Source organism: Entelurus aequoreus, linkage group LG12, assembly GCF_033978785.1.
Source record: "Entelurus aequoreus isolate RoL-2023_Sb linkage group LG12, RoL_Eaeq_v1.1, whole genome shotgun sequence".
NCBI classification, from domain to species: Eukaryota; Metazoa; Chordata; class Actinopteri; order Syngnathiformes; family Syngnathidae; genus Entelurus; species Entelurus aequoreus.
The window spans coordinates 19,719,214-19,736,486 of record NC_084742.1 but is presented as its reverse complement, the minus strand read 5'-3'; the positions used below and the strand labels follow the sequence as shown (position 1 = coordinate 19,736,486).

At 38.9% G+C, this 17,273-nt stretch overlaps 2 protein-coding genes across 5 annotated transcripts in view; one reads left to right on the top strand and one right to left on the bottom strand.

Annotated features, from left to right (window-relative positions):
- Positions 1–536: 536 nt before the first annotated feature.
- LOC133661691 (membrane-spanning 4-domains subfamily A member 4A-like) lies at positions 537–16,780 on the bottom strand. 2 transcript variants are annotated; one of them, XM_062065088.1, is made up of 8 exons: positions 16,658–16,780; positions 10,402–10,574; positions 10,097–10,206; positions 7,178–7,288; positions 6,519–6,572; positions 2,313–2,468; positions 2,111–2,233; positions 538–1,118 (listed from the first exon to the last, which is right to left on the bottom strand). In XM_062065088.1, exons 2-8 carry the CDS (start codon positions 10,406–10,408, stop codon positions 1,080–1,082), a joined length of 600 nt encoding a protein of 199 aa, XP_061921072.1. In that variant the 5' UTR covers positions 10,409–10,574; positions 16,658–16,780; the 3' UTR covers positions 538–1,079. The 2 variants fall into 2 exon arrangements, with proteins under 2 accessions (XP_061921073.1, XP_061921072.1); XM_062065089.1 differs by lacking the exons at positions 10,097–10,206; positions 10,402–10,574 and having other exon boundaries at positions 537–1,118; positions 16,658–16,770.
- LOC133661668 (reticulon-3-B-like) overlaps positions 12,642–17,273 on the top strand; it is a 28,887-nt gene continuing 24,255 nt past the window's right edge. Inside the window, exons 1-2 of one of the 3 annotated variants that reach the window (XM_062065051.1) lie at positions 12,642–12,954; positions 16,645–16,692. In XM_062065051.1, coding sequence (XP_061921035.1) covers positions 12,864–12,954; positions 16,645–16,692 — 139 coding nt within the window. In that variant the 5' untranslated portion in view covers positions 12,642–12,863. The remainder of the gene's footprint in view (positions 12,955–16,644; positions 16,693–17,273) is intronic. The other 2 variants (XM_062065052.1, XM_062065053.1) reach the window with 2 other exon arrangements.

Genomic DNA, 17,273 nt, shown 5'->3' with positions numbered 1-17,273 from the left:
GTGACTAAGGCAAAATACGTCACTACAGTCTGAAAGTCCAAACTACTTTTTTGGAGCAAGTTCGGAAGAAGACGAGATTGTTTTATAAATATGTCTGGTTTGATTTCACATTTTCGGTACTTATGGGGATCCCAAATACCCAAAAATCATTATCAAGCGGTTAAAAAAAAGTTTGTTATGCATAATAGGGCCCCTTTAATTGTGTTTTAATGCACTTTAAAATTTGTTGTATTTGATGTCAATATGAAGCTTTAAAGTAACAATATGTATGAATTAGAGAAGGAAACTAGACAAGACAATTTCAGTATGTATGTTTGAATGCCATTGAACGGACACTGAATTCAAATGCTGTACAACAAATTGGGAATTGCGGGGAAAATTGCCTGAATGTTTTGATGCTGAATTGGTTGAGAAGTGGGGGTGGAAAAATACTATTTATTTCAATAGGATTTTTTTGGGCCGGAAAATTCAGATTTCTGGGAAAACCGCAAATTGAGGAATATAGAAGTAAGAAGTGTGACCCAAAAACTTGTTCATTAATTTTTTTAATGGGAGTTTGTCAGGAAACGTGGACTTGTGAGAAGTGTGATTTTTTTCCAGGCCTGTATGCCCGGAATGAGCTAAATATTTTAATGTTGGAGTTGAATGAATGGGTTGAGAAATGTGGAAGAAGTTGGCAATAAAAAAACCGAGCATAATAGGAATACATGTCCTTGAGCCTTTACATAATAACAAATCATATGGATGGGGTATGGGCTTGCAATTATTCCAATGATCATAATAATTCATACATGTTTTACAGAAACAAAATAATCAAAATATTATTCAGGTAGCGTTAGTAAAATACAGAGTGAGTATTTAAAGTGTTAAAAATTGGTGATAGCAATCAGCTTATACAATAACAACAATTTTGTGAATATAAAAATATGAATTGTTGGTATATATTGTATACTGGCTATGATCTCTGCCCTCAAAGTTTGGTGCAGGGCAGGAAGATCACAGAGGCTGAAGGCAACACTTGAAATTGCCATGTTAGGGTATGCATTTGCACATCCTAAATCTTTCATTGATGTCCGTCCTCACTGCTCGGCAGGTTGGTTTTGCAAGGTGATCACCGGCTGGAGAAAGAAATTAATACATTAAAATATTTGTTTGACAAAAATAAATCTCTAAACTTGAACAAAACCTAATTCATGTTGTTCAAGAACGGAAAGTACAAATTAAAGTTAAAGATGGAAATTGATAATACACAGATTGAAATGTTTGGGTGTCATTTAGAACATAAACTGTGCAAGAAACCTCATGTAAAATATATGTGGCGAAATAGCAAAAAGTATTGACATTTTAGGAAAAACAAACATCTTGAACCATAAGACATTACACACACTGTATTGTACACTCTTATTGCCATATATATACAAACACATACAAGAGCACATTCTAAAAGTTAGGCACATTATGAAAAAGAGCACTGGGAATAATAAACAATTTTGACAATTGGGGACACACAAATGTACTGCTTGTAAAATCACACATAATTAACTTGTTTGGTCCGGTGAAATAAAAAACTGCACAAATAACAGTCAAAACTCAAAATAATCTACTTCCACCAAATATTCCCAAAATGTTCAAAGATAGAGATGGAAAATATCATTTGAGGGGTAAAATTGAGTTTGAAGTAGCCTTGCGTTAACATGCATTAGTTTGTGTGGTGACTCTGTGGAATCAATTTTACGAAGAAATCAAACCAGGTAATACCATCATACAATTTAAAAATATAAGAACATGTTTTACGTAGTACAACAAACCGAAGGAAACTAATGGTCTTAAAGGTGTAATGTATTTAAACAAAGTGTATTTGCTAAAATGATGCGAGGGTTTATTATTGTATGTGGATGTAATTTATATACTGAATATTGTTATAAATCAGGTGATTATGTATTGTTTTAAGATTACTATATACGAGTATATTCTTCCTGCTCCTTTTCCGACACTTTTCTTTTTTGAATTATCTTTTAATATAACTTTTTTTATTTTTACAAATGACTACTATATTGGAGATGCTATTTCTCTTTCTTCGAGCAAATTAACAAACCCACTCTTGACTCACCATTTTGGGAGCCGGTGCACAGCAGTTGACCACCTTGCAGCAATAAGCGGCCAGAGTGACTGATATGGCCAACAAAGTGACCTGGATGAGCATGCTCTCTGCAAATAGGTGATTCCTTGTGCGCTGTCAGGAACAGAGAGGAAGTCAGGTCAATAACCTGTGCTCCAAACACCTTGACATTGTCACGGCGGTGCTAATTTACCTCGAGAGTATGGCAGTCATTCTTGTAAGTGGTCTGGTTGCCTTGAGAGTAGTACCAGCAGTGTGTTGAATACTGATCGAGATTATGCAGTAGGACGATTATGTTAATGAAGCTGGCCAAGCAGGCCACAATCTGCATCCCTAGGCAGGCCATCAGCTGACAACGAGAAAACACTTTGCAAAGTTTGTTCCAGGCAGCATACTGTACAGTGCATCTGGAAAGTATTCACAGCACTTCACATTTTGTCATTTTACAATCTTATTCTAAAATAGAATATATTCATTCAAGTCCTCAAAATTCTACAGACAATACCCCATAATGACAATGTGAAAATTATTCTTTTTTATTTTTCAAATGTATTAAAAACAAAAAAAATCACATGTACCTAAGTATTCACAGTCTTTGCTCAATACTGCGTTGATACACCTCTGGCAGCAATGATCTTTTAATACAAACTTGGTACAATGCCACCAGATTGGCACACCTATCTTTGGGTAATTTCGCCCATTCCTCTGCCTATTTTTCCTCTTTGCAGCACCTCTAAAACTCCTTCAATTTGGATGTGAAGTAGTAGTTTTCATCCAGCATGCCTCTTTAGAGTGCTGCATGATGCTGCCGCCACCATGCTTCACTGTAGGGATGGTATTGGCCTGGTGATGAGCTGTGCCTTGTTTCCTCCAAACATGACGCCTGGCATTCACGCCAAAGAGTTCTATCTTTGTCTCATCATCAGAGCAGATCATTTTTTTCCTCATGGTCTGAGAGTCTTTTAGGTGCATTTTGGCAAACTTTTTACTAAGAAAGGGCTTCTGTCTGGCTACTATACCATGCAGGCCTGATTTGTTGTTTTGCTGCAGAGATGATTGTCCTTCTGGAAGGTTCTCCTCTCTGCAAAGAGGAATGCTGTCGCTCTGACACAGTGGCTATCGGGTTCTCGGTCACCTCCCTGACTAGACTAAGATGAATGCAGCAATATACAGAGACATCCTAGATGAAAACCGACACTTCCCACCCAATCCGATGGAGCTTGAGAGGTGCTGCAAAGAGGAATGGGTGAAACTGCCCAAAGATAGGTGTGCCAAACTTGTGGCATTGTATTCAAAATGACTTGATGCTGTAATTGCTGCCAAATTATTTAGCAAAGGCTGTGAATATACTTATGTACATATGATAATTTTATTTTATTTTTAATACATTTGCAAAATTATTATTATATGAGTTATGGGTTATGAAGTACTTTCATTTGTATTTCATTGAGGGGAAATAAATATGTGTTCCCCTACCAACTTAAACCACTTCATGGACATAAGATCAGTTCCTTGACACAAGTATATAATACAATGGCGTCAAACTTATTCGAACTTGATCGGGGATAATCTTACAAAATCAGAAGATACTTATTTCCCTCTGTCTGTAATACAAAAAAACAGATACATGTGCAAATTACCTACTTACCAGAGGTGGGACCAAGTCATTGCTTTGCAAGTCACAAGTAAGTCTCAAGTCTTTGCCCTCAAGTCTCGAGTCAAGTCCCGAGTCAAGACAGGCAAGTCCCGAGTCAAGTCCAAAGTCAAGACTGGAAAGTCTCAAGTCAAGTCACAAGTCCTGCATTTTGAGTTTCGAGTCCTTTCAAGTCCTTTTAACCACAGACTAATATTTTTACACAGATTGTGTATGCTTTTAAACCGCTGTATTTATTTATTAAAACAAGTGCATTTGAAACAGCAGGAAAAAAAATAGTACTGACATTGCAATTCATAATAGCACTATTAACCAGTCATTTTAATAGTTTAAACAATTTTAAACATTTAACTCATTCCTTTACAGAATAAACACATTTGCAAAAACAAGTGCAACTGTACTTATTTGTACAAAAGTGTTAACATTGTATTTCCATGGCATATTGCATTGTAACTAGTTCCACAGCAGTTTCTATTCTGTTCTTACCTTATCTCATTGATCTCATCTCATACTGTATGTGTGTTTATGTGTGCGTACACATGAAAAACATAACAAATACATGAACATAACAATGAACAGAGTTGTACTTTTTAGATGTCAGGGCCCTATGCAATATGTACACATATTCTTAATATAGTATACATTTTAACTGACCTTTATTTGACTATGTTTGTCTTTTTGTAGGTGGCTAAAATATGCGGTGCTGCTGACCGCCGTCTAACGTTATGTTACTGTGTGTGATACAATGACTAACGTAACGTTATGTATAGGTACCTCATGCAACCCTGCTTAAAAAAATCACTTGACAAAAAGTATGAATAAGGAAGCAAACTGCAGTGGACGCAACATATTGCTGTGTTTGAAATGATGTTATAACCATAGACATCTTATAAGTAGACGCAGTATTGGTTGCTGTGACGCGAGCAAATTGCATCTTGAAGTGGTGATGAGGAGCCGGCGAGCAGCCTAAACTGACAGTTGACAGGTAGAAAACAAAGATGCCGGGCTGGTGTTCAGCGTTTTCCTGCTCAAATGAGCGGACTGTTGAAAATAGGAATCGGGGGATTACTTTTCACAAGTAAGATTTAACATTAATGTACTTTTGGTTGTATTTTATGAAAATAACATTACCAGAGTTAAGAAGGAGCAAAGATCTTCAATATTTGTATGTGAAAATCACAAACAAATCTTCTGGGGGAGGATGACGCCCCTACAGGGGTTTGGTTTACAAACTTTCAGCCCCCCCTAAAACAAAATTCACCAGCCGCCACTGATTATGATGCATTCTCATTTTAGGCAAAATATAAGACAATACTTTCTTAACAGTATAATTGTAACCAGGAATAAGTCTTCAAGTAACAATATTCAAATACTAACATTGTTGGGTAAGACAGCATTTGGTTTTATTCTGAATCCAGTGAAACAGATTGGTGGTTTTAGCTGATATAAAGACTTTCAGGTGTTTATATATGTTTAAGTATTTGGCAGACGCTTTTATCCAAAGCGACATACATAAAAAATACATATATAACAATCACTGTAAACATTATCATTTAAGGGAAGAATGTAATACAAAATATCAATACAAAGTGTCAAGACAGAATAAACTCTCTGCTGCTGCAGCAACAGAGATACGGTCTATAAGATATATAGATATCTAATGTATTCATACATTGTTTATGTAGGATATACGCATGTATATATAACGTAATTATATTGTTTCTTTAACTTAAAAATAGCTGACCGTTTTTTCCCCTTTCTCTGGGTTTATATTCCCAGTTTTGATCTCGGACGTCTGGTCACTTATAGCATATAAGAATATTCTATTACTGTTAAGCAAACTATGAATAATAAAACATGTGTCCTTTATCATAGCTACACGTATGACAAAAAAGCGCGTGAAAATGAGTGGTATTCAGTGAGGTAAAATGAATTAAATGCGCTGACAGTTCATTGCTCCTGCCAAATGAATTGCACTGAGTGGAGCGGATCACCACTCCAAGATGGCGGCCCCGCGTCTCGTCTGCGCCAGTAAGCAGTAGCGCTCGATGCTGCGTCTACTTATAAGATGTCTATGGTTATGACGTTAGCAGTGAGTTTACAGCCTCACTGATTTAACTACACAGCAAATAAAAGTCATGTTACTTAGCCAATAAACGTTAGCTTACATTCAAAACTTACCCTTCTTTGTGCAACTTCAAATGTCGAACGAAGTTGGAAGTTGTTGCGTCTCCGTCTGTAATATTCGAACTGCGTGATTTGCATACGGCAATTCGTTTTTTGTTGACCAAGTCGTAGTTTTTATACCCGAACGAAACCAACTTTGGTATAAATCTTTCTCACTGGCGCGTTGTTTGACAACTCTTGTTCATTGGTTGTCCTGCAATTTGATTGGCTGAATGCTGTGGGATGAAAACAATGTAGATCTAATTTGATTGGCTGTTGTACTGAGAGCACACACGCTGACACGCAGCACACACGCTGATAGACAGACACGTACAAAATGAAAGCTACGGAGCGCTCCCAAATAACTTTTTAAACTTTAGGTTTTGGGGAAAGTAGCAAGTCATGTCAAGTCAAAAGGCTCAAGTCCAAGTGAAGTCACAAGTCATTGATGTTAAAGTCTAAGTCGAGTTGCAAGTCTCTTTACATTTTGTCAAGTCGAGTCTAAAGTCATCAAATTCATGACTCGAGTCTGACTCGAGTCCAAGTCATGTGACTCGAGTCCACACCTCTGCTACTTACCGTAGGCAGGTGGAGGTTCTTTGCTGCTATAGCTACACTCCCAGCTATAACCACCTGTCAGGACAAAAATTAGACATTCAATTACATTAATTTCAGTTCGGTTCAGTTTCAGTTTATTTCGAACATGCATACGATACAATGTAATGCATCACACAATTCCAGTTGTTTCATTACAGCACATCCGAAAAGGAGTAGGAAGAAGCAGAGTTTATATAATCCTATCCCTTTTCCTACCATAGCAATTTTATCCAATTTCCTTGTTCTCTGTAACAGAACACTGAACAAATAAATAATATACCATAGTAAGCAAACTAATATTAAATACATAAATAATATTTGTCTCAATAAAAAAAAAATCATAATTCTTGTTTTGTGTACTTTGTGAACACTTGTAGTATGAACAGTCTGTTAAACTGAATCATATTGGTGCTTTGTTCGATTTATTTGGTTAGTCCATTCCATAATTGAATTGCACATACAGATATGCTAAAGGTTTTAAGTGTTGTACGAGCATACCAATGTTTTAAATTACAATAAGTAACGGTAATAAAGTACTCAAGGACCAACCATTTCAAAATGTATTTTGCAAGCTGGTTTATTTTAATGTAAGACCAGAGGTCACTTATGTATACATCCAATGTGATAATTCTCTGACTTACCAGAAGGGATAACATGAGGAAAATGACGTCTTTTCCATCTGTGCCAAGGTTTTGGTGGTGAAACACACTTGTAGAAGTAATCTGAAACACACTCATGCCGATTTGGGTTATCTGCAACCAAGATGTAACAATACAATTAATTAAATAAAGCAGTAATTTTAAAACTGGTATGCGCATCTCTAGTGGTACACAGGCTTCATCTAGTGGTATCCCAAAGACGTCTGTAAATATGTAATGTATATGGAGTATCATTGTTGTTTGTTAATGCTATAGTGGCCAAAAATAGTATATGTACTTGTGAAATAAAACCTCTGCCTTGTTTTCAATGAATACTTAGGCCATACTTGCCAACCCTCCCGGATTTTCCAGGAGACTCCCGAAATTCAGCGCCTCTCCCGAAAACCTCCCGGAAGAAATTTTCTCACGGAATTCAGCCGGAGCTGGAGGCCACGCCCCCTCCAGCTCCATGCGGACCTGAGTCCAGTGTGTGCACACAAGGAGACGAAGCAGAAGAACGAGGAAGTTACAGCCATGGCGACGCCGTCGACGAGCAAGATGAAGAAATACACTTGCAAGTTCCAAAATGATTGGAAACAAGAATTTCAGTTCATCCAGGACAGTTCGAAGAGGGAGGCGTATGTTGCCTGTAAATTTTGTAGAACAGACTTCTCCATTGAACACGGTGGCCGAACGGATATACTCAGTCATGAACGGTCAGCGAAGCACAAAGCGTCCGCAGCGCAGCACCGTTCACAGCCCAGTATTATGGGCCACCTCGCTAAATGGAGACCCGATGGTGTAACTTATGTCGAGACAAAGATGGCTATGCTGATAGCTGGAAGCAACATCACATTCACATTTGTGGATGTCTTCAACAAATCCGTGAAATATATGTTCCCGGATTCAGAGATCGCTCGCCAGTACGCAAATGGCAGAACAAAGGCTACTCAAATAGTGAAAGGTAAGTGTTTTGTTTTTTTTTAGTAACCAGCGAGCACAGTACAGTTAGTAGAACAACTGTGTTTTCATTACTGTGTATTTGATAGGTGCCATTGCCCCGGAATTGTATTGCATTGTACTTTCAAGTACAACAATGAGTAGATGAGTGTTGTGTGTGTATATGTGTAAATACATGAACACTGAAATTCAAGTATTTCTTTTATTTATATATATAATAAAATAAATATATATATATATATATATCATACTTGCCAACCTTGAGACCTCCGATACCGGGAGGTGGGGGGTGGGGTTGGGGCGGGGGCGTGGTTAATATGGGAGTATATTTACAGCTAGAATTCACCAACTCAAGTATTTCTCATATATATATATATATATATACATATATATATATATATATATATATATATATATATATATATATATATATATATATATATATATATATATATATATAGTGTATATTTATTTTATCATACATATAAATAAAAGAAATACTTGAATTTCAGTGTCCCGGAAGCTATCCAGTAAATGGCAGTATTGTCTTGTTTAACTTCTCCGTTCATGACTGAGTATATCATTTCGGCCACCGTGTTCAATGGAGAAGTCTGTTCTACAAAATGAACAGGCAACATACCCCTTCCCCTTCGAATTGTCCTGGATGAACTGAAATTCTTGTTTCCATTCGTTTTGGAACTTGCAAGCGTATTTCTTCATCTTGATCGTCGACGGCTTCGCCATGTCTGTAACTTCCTCGTTCTTCTGCTTCGTCTCCTTGTTGGGTGCGCAGTTGTGCACTCTACTCTCTAAAAGCCATAGATGTTATGACGTCATTGGGCAGGCAAGCTGTTTATATTGTGGGAAAGCGGACGTGAGAACAGGCTGTCCCCACTCAGGTCCGCATTGAGCTGGAGGGGGCGTGGCCTCCAGCTCCGGCTGAATACCGGGAGTTTGTTGGGAGAAAATTTGGCAGAAACTTTCTCCCGACAAACAGAGTACAACAGAAGAACGAGGAAGTTACAGACATGGCGACGCCGTCGACGAGCAAGATGAAGAAATACGCTTGCAAGTTCCAAAACGAATGGAAACAAGAATTTCAGTTCATCCAGGACAGTTAGAAGGGGAAGGTGTATGTATGTTGCCTGTACATTTTGTAGAACAGACTTCTCCATTGAACACGGTGGCCGAAATGATATACTCAGTCATGAACGGAGAAGTTAAACAGGACAATGCTGCCATCTACTTGGATAGCCTTCGGAACACTGAAATTCAAGTATTTATTTTATTTATATGTATAATAAAATATATATATATATATATATATATATATATATATATATATATATATATATATATATATATATATATACATACATGTGTGTGTATGTATGTATGTGTGTATGTATGAAATACTTGAGTTGGTGAATTCTAGCTGTAAATATACTCTCCTCTTAACCACGCCCCCCGCCCCAACCACGCGCACCCCCACCTCCCGATATCGGAGGTCTCAAGGTTGGCAAGTATGCAAGTATGATATCTATATATAGCTAGAATTCACTGAAAGTCAAGTATTTCACACACACACACATATATATATATATATATATATATATATATATATATATATATATATATATATATATATATATATATATATATATATATATATATATATATATATATATATATATATGAAATACTCGAGTTGGTGAATTCTAGCTGTAAATATACTCCTCCCCTCTTAACCACGCCCCCACCTCCCGAAATCGGGGGTCTCAAGGTTGGTAAGTATGACTTAGGCCTACTATGTTACTGCATTTTAATGTTGGTTTTAAAGTTTCGTTGTACTTGTGCAATGACAATAAAGACCTATCTATCTATGGTGGTGCTCGGTGAACAAAGTTTGAGAACCACTGTATTAAAGCAAAACCAAAGCATGCATTTTGCACATGCACAGACCCCGAGAGCTTTTGGTTCAGCCTCCAGGTACTTCTGCTTCCTGTTGCCGTCTCTCCGAAAGCTGACTGTCACCAGTGGGTTCTGGTTGGACTCCAGCTCTCGCACTTCATCTAAAACAGTCCAAAAAATACCTCCGTTTCGCCATTTTTGCCTCATTTGAAAGCTGCACAAAAAAAGTGTTGCAATCCCCTTTCCAGCGGAAGTTAGCAAGACATCTGGAGTTCATCAATTAAGGGTAAACATCCGTTTTGCGACTTATAAAGTTTGTGAAAACGTGACAAAGAGAACGTGTATTTTTTTTTTACCTGCCATTGTAACGACGGTCCAAAGTCCTGAAGCTTGTAGTTGAAGTCGAAGATGGGATGTTTACCACAGACAACGAGAGAATCGCCCTACAGCGTCAGAGCTGAGCAACACTGACCCCTGCTTGCTGCCTGACACTGCAGGGAGAATGTGACCACTAGAGGACGCCAGACAACTGGGAAGTAAACATCACATAAGGGAAAACGCCATGGGTAAAATAATTCACCAGATATATCCATCCATCCATTTCCTACCGCTTTTCCTTTTGGGGTCGCGGGGGGTGCTGGAGCTTATCCCAGCTGCATTCGGGCGGAAGGCGGGGTGCACCCTGGACAAGTCACCTCCTCATCGCAGGGCCAACACAGATAGACAGACAACATTCACACTCACATTCACACACTAGGCGAGTGTTTTTTTTTAACCTTTTTTGAGCCACGGCACATTTTTTTCATTGAAAAAATGCGGAGGCACACCACCAGCAGAAAAAAATAAAACTCAGCAGCTGATACTGACAGTAAAAGGTTGTTCTGGCGATTGTTGCATATGAATTCAAACCATAACCAAGCATGCATCACTATATAGCTCTTGTCTCAAAGTAGGTGTTCTGTCAAAGTTAAATTTAATGTACCAATGATAGTCACACATGGGCTCTGTATGTTGTTGTGGCTTCTGCAGCCCTTTGAGACACTTGTGATTTAGGGCTATATAAATAAACATTGATTGATTGATTGATTGACACACACACACACGGTGTGGTGAAATTACCCTCTGCATTTGACCCATCCCCTTGTTCCACCCCCCGGGAGGTGAGGGGAGCATTGAGCAGCAGCGTTAGCCACGCTCGGTAATCATTTTGGTGATTTAACCCCCAATTCCAACCCTTGATGCTGAGTGCCAAGCAGGGAGGTAATGGGTCCCATTTTTATAGTCTTTGGTATGACTCGGCCTACCGATCTCAGGGCGGACACTCTAACCACAAGGCCACTGAGCACATCACGACCTGTCACATCACGCCGTGACTTATTTAGAGGTTTTTTTGGGTGTTTTCCAGTGTGTCGTGTTTTAGTTCTTGTCTAGCGCTCCTATTTTAAGATTAAGATTAAGATTAAAGTACCAATGATTGTCACACACACACTAGATGTGGTGAAATTTGTCCTCTGCATTTGACCCATCCCCTTGGGGAGCAGTGGGCAGCAGCGGCGCCGCGCCCGGGAATCATTTTTGGTGATTTAACCCCCAACTCCAACCCTTTGTTGCTGAGTGCCAAGCAGGGAGGTTATGGGTCCCATTTTTATAGCCTTTGGTTGGTGGCTTTTCCTGTTTTGTTGGTATTTTAACGTCGTAGTTTCATTTCTTCCCTTAGCGCTATTCCCCGCACCTGCTTAGTTTTTGCAATCAAAACTATTTCAGTTGTTTTTTTTCTTTCCTGGTGTGGACATTGTTGATTGTCATGTCATGTTCAGATGTACTTTGTGGATGTCTTTGCTCCACAGTAAGTCTTTGCTGTCGTCCAGCATTCTGTTTCTCTTCACTTGCCAGTTCAGTTTTAGTTTCGTTCTGCATAGCCATCCCTAAGCTTCAATGCCTTTTCGTAGCGGCACTCACCTTCTGTTTATTTTTGGTTTAAGCATTAGATACCCTATGACCTGCACGCTGCCTCCCGCTGTCGTCTGCATATTGTGATCATGACAAAGCAATTAGCTACCTGCTGCCACCTACTGATATTGAAGAGTATTACATGGTTACTCTGCCGAACTCTCGACAGCACAGACACTCAACAACGGCACATTATTTACGGCTTATAATTACTGGTTTGCAAAAAATATTTTTAACCCAAATAGGTGAAATGACAATCTCCCACGGTTCACCAGTAAGTGTGACTATGCCCACGCAGTCACGGGGAGACCATACAAACTCCACACAGAAAGATCCCGAGCCCAGGATTGAACCCAGATATAATGTTACTTAATACTCATTACAATATGAATATGAATCTATTATAGCGTTGCAAAGCAATATCGGTACTGGTTTGTTTCCTTTAGCGGTGTAGAATATTGACATACCGAATACAAATGTGTAGTTTATGGAATTTTACCAAACACATGCTTAGTATGAGTGCAATGGGGAACATGCTTGAATTAAGTCAATATTTTTAGTATCGTGGACGTGTGAACATGTCGAGGGGTTGGGTACTGGAATGTTTGACTCTCGAATGCCTCCGTGAACGTCTCTCCGCCGCCATGTTGTCCCCTCCTTCATCACGTAGACCGCCTCTTTCCCTGCCTCTCAGCCTTTTCACTTGTCGGACGCCACGGTGAAGTGTAGACCCAAGCCTTTGCTTTTCTGGGGGTGGGAAAAGCAGAAGTCTTCCTCTCTATCTAAGGAAGATCCTCTTCGAGACCACTTTGACTGAGACCCGTGACATTTCATCTGCCTTTTATCGCCGCCGCCTTGCGAGCTCAGTATGGATCCAATGACTCAGTCCGCCCAGATCTCGTCGTCACAGGGCTTGGGAGATGGACAAAATTCTGCTTCGAAGGAATCAAAGCCAACCGGTGAGACATCATTTTTAAACACGTTGCATTCTGACACCAATCTCTTCTTTTTTTTTTTTTAGCGATGTCTATTGTTGGACTAATGTATATGTTATCGTCGAGCCTACAAAAGCCGTTGCGCTTTTATTTTTGTCTGTCGAACAGTGCGTGGCCATTGTATGGCTTTTATTGACTACACATTTGACAAAACATTATACCAATGTGTCAGTATTCAGACACATTGTGTGTAATTGTTGCCAATGTGCGTTACTGTTTGCAACAATACAAGCTTGCATGCAGCTTGCACGCAGTTCACCTAATTAGCGTAACCGTAATGCTTACAATAGTAGCGACCCACAAAATGAATAACAACCATCCAATCCTAGTGCACATTTTTTGATGACATTTTTGTTTTGGGCGTGGGTCTAATTGAGCTGTGTGGCATGCACTGCAGATGAATTACAGCGCAAGTGCCAATAAAGGCGGCATCTCTTAAAGCCACAGCTATCTAGATGTGTCATGAGTGATGACACTCCCACAACAAGATCCTTTCATTAGGAGAAATGTAATTTGCCTCTAAATGAGTTGTCTTCGCGTTCATGCTGGTTTTTCAGGTTACACGGTTGAGCTGGGATGAAGTAAAGGATGATCAAATAGTTTTTGGTAGTCTACTAGTACTTATTGTTTAGAGTGGCATTTTCATTATTGCTCGAACATCCTTTAAATTTCATGATTGATGTTTTTGTGTTTTGGAAAGGCTAAAAACCATTCCAAATGTGGTTATAGAAGTCAGCTACACTTGCTTGGGTGTGGCATGTAATGCCTCATTCTACTGTAGCTCATATAGTATAGTTTGTCAGAATCTAGGAAATGACCTGTTTCAATGGTATTTATTTACTACTTTTACAATTATAAACATATATTTACAATGTTCATTTAATTCATTCATCATTTGTGTTTGATTGAATTTAGATATGTCAAAATGTAAGTTGAATTAATGTTTTTTTTAATTGTTCCACCTTGATGGCCAAGTGTCAGGTAGTATTCCTTTACTAGTAATATGATCCTCCTTTACAAGCAGCTGCCATCCTTCATGGCTCAGCTGTTCCACCAGGAGATACGCATGCACAATCTATTCTAATTAGGGATGTACAGAAATGAAAATTATTTGCTGCAACACAAAAACCGAACATGAGGAAACTTAGACCGAAACACCAAAATAATGAAATTATTTTTTTTAATTGCATTTATTATAGCTATGACTGCGTACTAACCTACCTAAAATCAAGGCATTGCAATTGCTTAAATTAATATTAATTATTCATAGAGTAGAATAATCACACAATTATGGTATTACAACAATATAAAACAAAAATTATAATGTAAAGGCCAAATACTCAATGGCACTACAGACTCTTCGGGGGTGTACTTTTCTTTTCTTGCGATCGGAATGTTTGGATTTCAGGTGATTATACCCGACGTGGAGAACGTCTTTGCAGAAGATCCCTCTCTTGATATTTCCACATTGCACATTGTCGGATATTAAAGTATGCCCCCACTGCATACATGTTGCCTTCACTCCAGATAAGTGCATGCTTCCTGCTTACATTACAACATCCGGTTTCAGCATCATTGTTCCGGTGAGAAGTGTTAAGCCAAAAATTTGCTGCATTACTAATTTTAATTGTGGGTGCAATAGAGAGAAGCGTCTGTATGTTAAAAGCTGTGGCAATTGTTTTCCTTGAATGTCTTCTGAATGACAATGGCTTTAATCCAGGACAGCTGACTGAACAAAGCTGCACCGTTCTAACACGGCTGAATGGGTTTCTTCAAAACACAGTTTTGAAGACCCTCCCTCGCATTCTCATTGGGGATTATTCCAAAATGCAGCTTTTCACGTGTCATTTACAACATAAGGCGCCACCAAGCTAAACGTATCTCCATTCTAACACTTCAAGACTACATTGGGCATACTTAATATTGGTTCCTTATTCTTTATTACTTAATATTGTTTCTTTATTATATGACCTAGTAATTGCATCATGAATAGGAACAAGCTCATTTGACTGGACGTGGCCACTGATGAGCGACGCCAGTCGCAGAGGAAGTGGCACACTTTAAAATGAGGACCTAATTTCTCCAACGGCTTTGCATCACCAGAGGAAGTTTGGTACAAATTACATCTTTTATGAGACTGTGTGCAATCTTAGGAGAAAACTGCTCACGTGAAAGCTAATAGTATGGTTGGGTGCAATAGCAAATTCCCAATATGGTTTTAGCACAGAGGTGTCCAAAGTCTGGCTCGAGAGACCATTTGCGACTCACAGGTGTGTTTTATTGGTGTAATGTAAACATTTAATTAACTTTGACCTGCATTAAAATATTATGCAGAAGGATTTGGGAATGTCTTTGAGTTGGAGCAGAATCAATCTAAACTATGCCATGCAATGTTACACTTGTTAATGTCATTTGAGTTTAAGTATCCCAGATTACTTTTGACTAATTTAATGCAGATAGAGATACTATTATGTAATAATATGCAGGGTTTTTACTGCAGTAGTGGAATCTTGTTGCACAAGCACTGCCTATAAAGAGGCGACTGATAAATTGGATATAGACAGGTGCCAGAATATGGCGTTCTTTCAGCCTCCTGCTTTTCATTCTTGGCTTGTTAGGTTCCCCCTCCTCTTTCCTGTAATACTTCTCCGCCCTGTTTTGAGCACATCACTGAGGTCACTGACGCAGTCAAAGAGCCCTCAGTGGGAGAGCAAGCTAGTTGATAACTGTCACATAAGTTTAAGAATAGTGGCCATGGATGTTCCATTTTCACAGTTTATGTTGCAGGTGTGGTATATAAGAGGGTAAACCGCCTTATGAGCTCAAAACAAGGAATGCTGCTCCACAAGGGTGCACCAACCCCAACCTGCAGATCCTGTACCACGTCCACATGCTACACACCCCTGAGTCAATGTGACACACACACACATTCCTCGCAACAAAAAGAAAAATATTTCATGTCCACTCCAACTGACGTGCTTATGGAACGGCAACCTGACTCTGGATAAAAAAAATCTTGTCTCGAAAGCCCCCCTCCAAAAACAAAATTCCATGCACCCTTGATGACTCCACATGTATAGTCTAGTCAGATTTAGGTTGACTTGTCATTTGTTTTTTTAGCTATAAACTTTAATTTCATCACCATTTATGCCATTTAAAAAAATATTTTAGTTTGCTAAAACGCCAGTAAGATTTAGCCTGACTTCCCTCCTTTGTCATCAGATTTTAAACATTTAAAGGTCAATTTTGTCACAAGTTACGTCATCAAAGAACCTTTTAATTTGCTGATCAGCAGTGCAAATTCCACATTCAAGAGGGGAAGAATTGATTACTGTAATTTTTGCTTTCAAGAAACTTATACTTGATGTTTAAAGTTGTCTTTTTAGCTGTTAAACTGCAGCACAGGGAATGTAGTTCACGTAATATTGCTGTGTCATGCATTGCACCACGAGGCAGAAACAGTAAGTCAGTGTTGTAAAGTGTGGTCTGTTTTAGTTAGGGTTCAACCTGCATGGTAAATGTTGTGATACTATGGTAGCTTTGTGTAGCACATAAAGTTGAATAAGTAATAAGTTTGCATAATTAATTGCTTATTTGAATGCTTTTGTCATACAGTACACTGAACAGGAGTTCATTTTTTTCATTTTTTCCCAGATTCCTTTCTTACCTCTTCGCCTGTATCTCTCATTCAGTCTTCACAAGGCAAGTGTTTGCTTCTCGTAAGGCTGCTCGCCTGCTTTCTTCTACTCCTTTCTTGCTGGCTTGTTTTGCTGCTCAGCTGCTCCTCTCCATCCCTCTTTCTGGTAGTCATCTCTTGCTCTTCACAGGCCAGTAGAACTGCATAATATACCCCTAAAGCTTGCTTTTTAGTTCTACCCATCATTCTTTGCAAGACCTTTGTCATGAAATGCTAGTCACAAGTTTGAGTCTGGCATGAAACATCATGAGATGCAAAATCGTGCAAAAAAAGGTTTCCTTGCACCAACAGGCGATCACATGAATTGGAACCTTTTTTTTAAACTATCAAGATAGAGACGGGTGGGCCTCTACAGCTGCTGGTAGCCTGATCTGTTTTTTCTTTATCGCCTGCGAGTGAGCATTATTGAGGTCAGCCACACTGACTGCAGGTTTAAGATAATCCTGAGATTGGCACCTTATTTTAAGAAAGCAAGACAAGTTCACATTCTTTGCGCAGGTGTAGGAATCTAAATATGGTTCAGGTTGGTGTCCCGTGGGGGGCTAGATTGGGCCCACCTTCTTTCTGACCCAGTATCTTAACTCTC

Excerpts from the sequence above, each read along its gene's own strand:
- LOC133661691 (XM_062065088.1), bottom strand. Across the intron at positions 7,289-10,096 it reads CTGAACCAAAAGCTCTCGGG|ATAACCCAAATCGGCATGAG; the intron begins GTCTGTGCATGT and ends TCTTGGTTGCAG. Across the intron at positions 2,234-2,312 it reads ATGACTGCCATACTCTCGAG|CGCACAAGGAATCACCTATT; the intron begins GTAAATTAGCAC and ends TGTTCCTGACAG.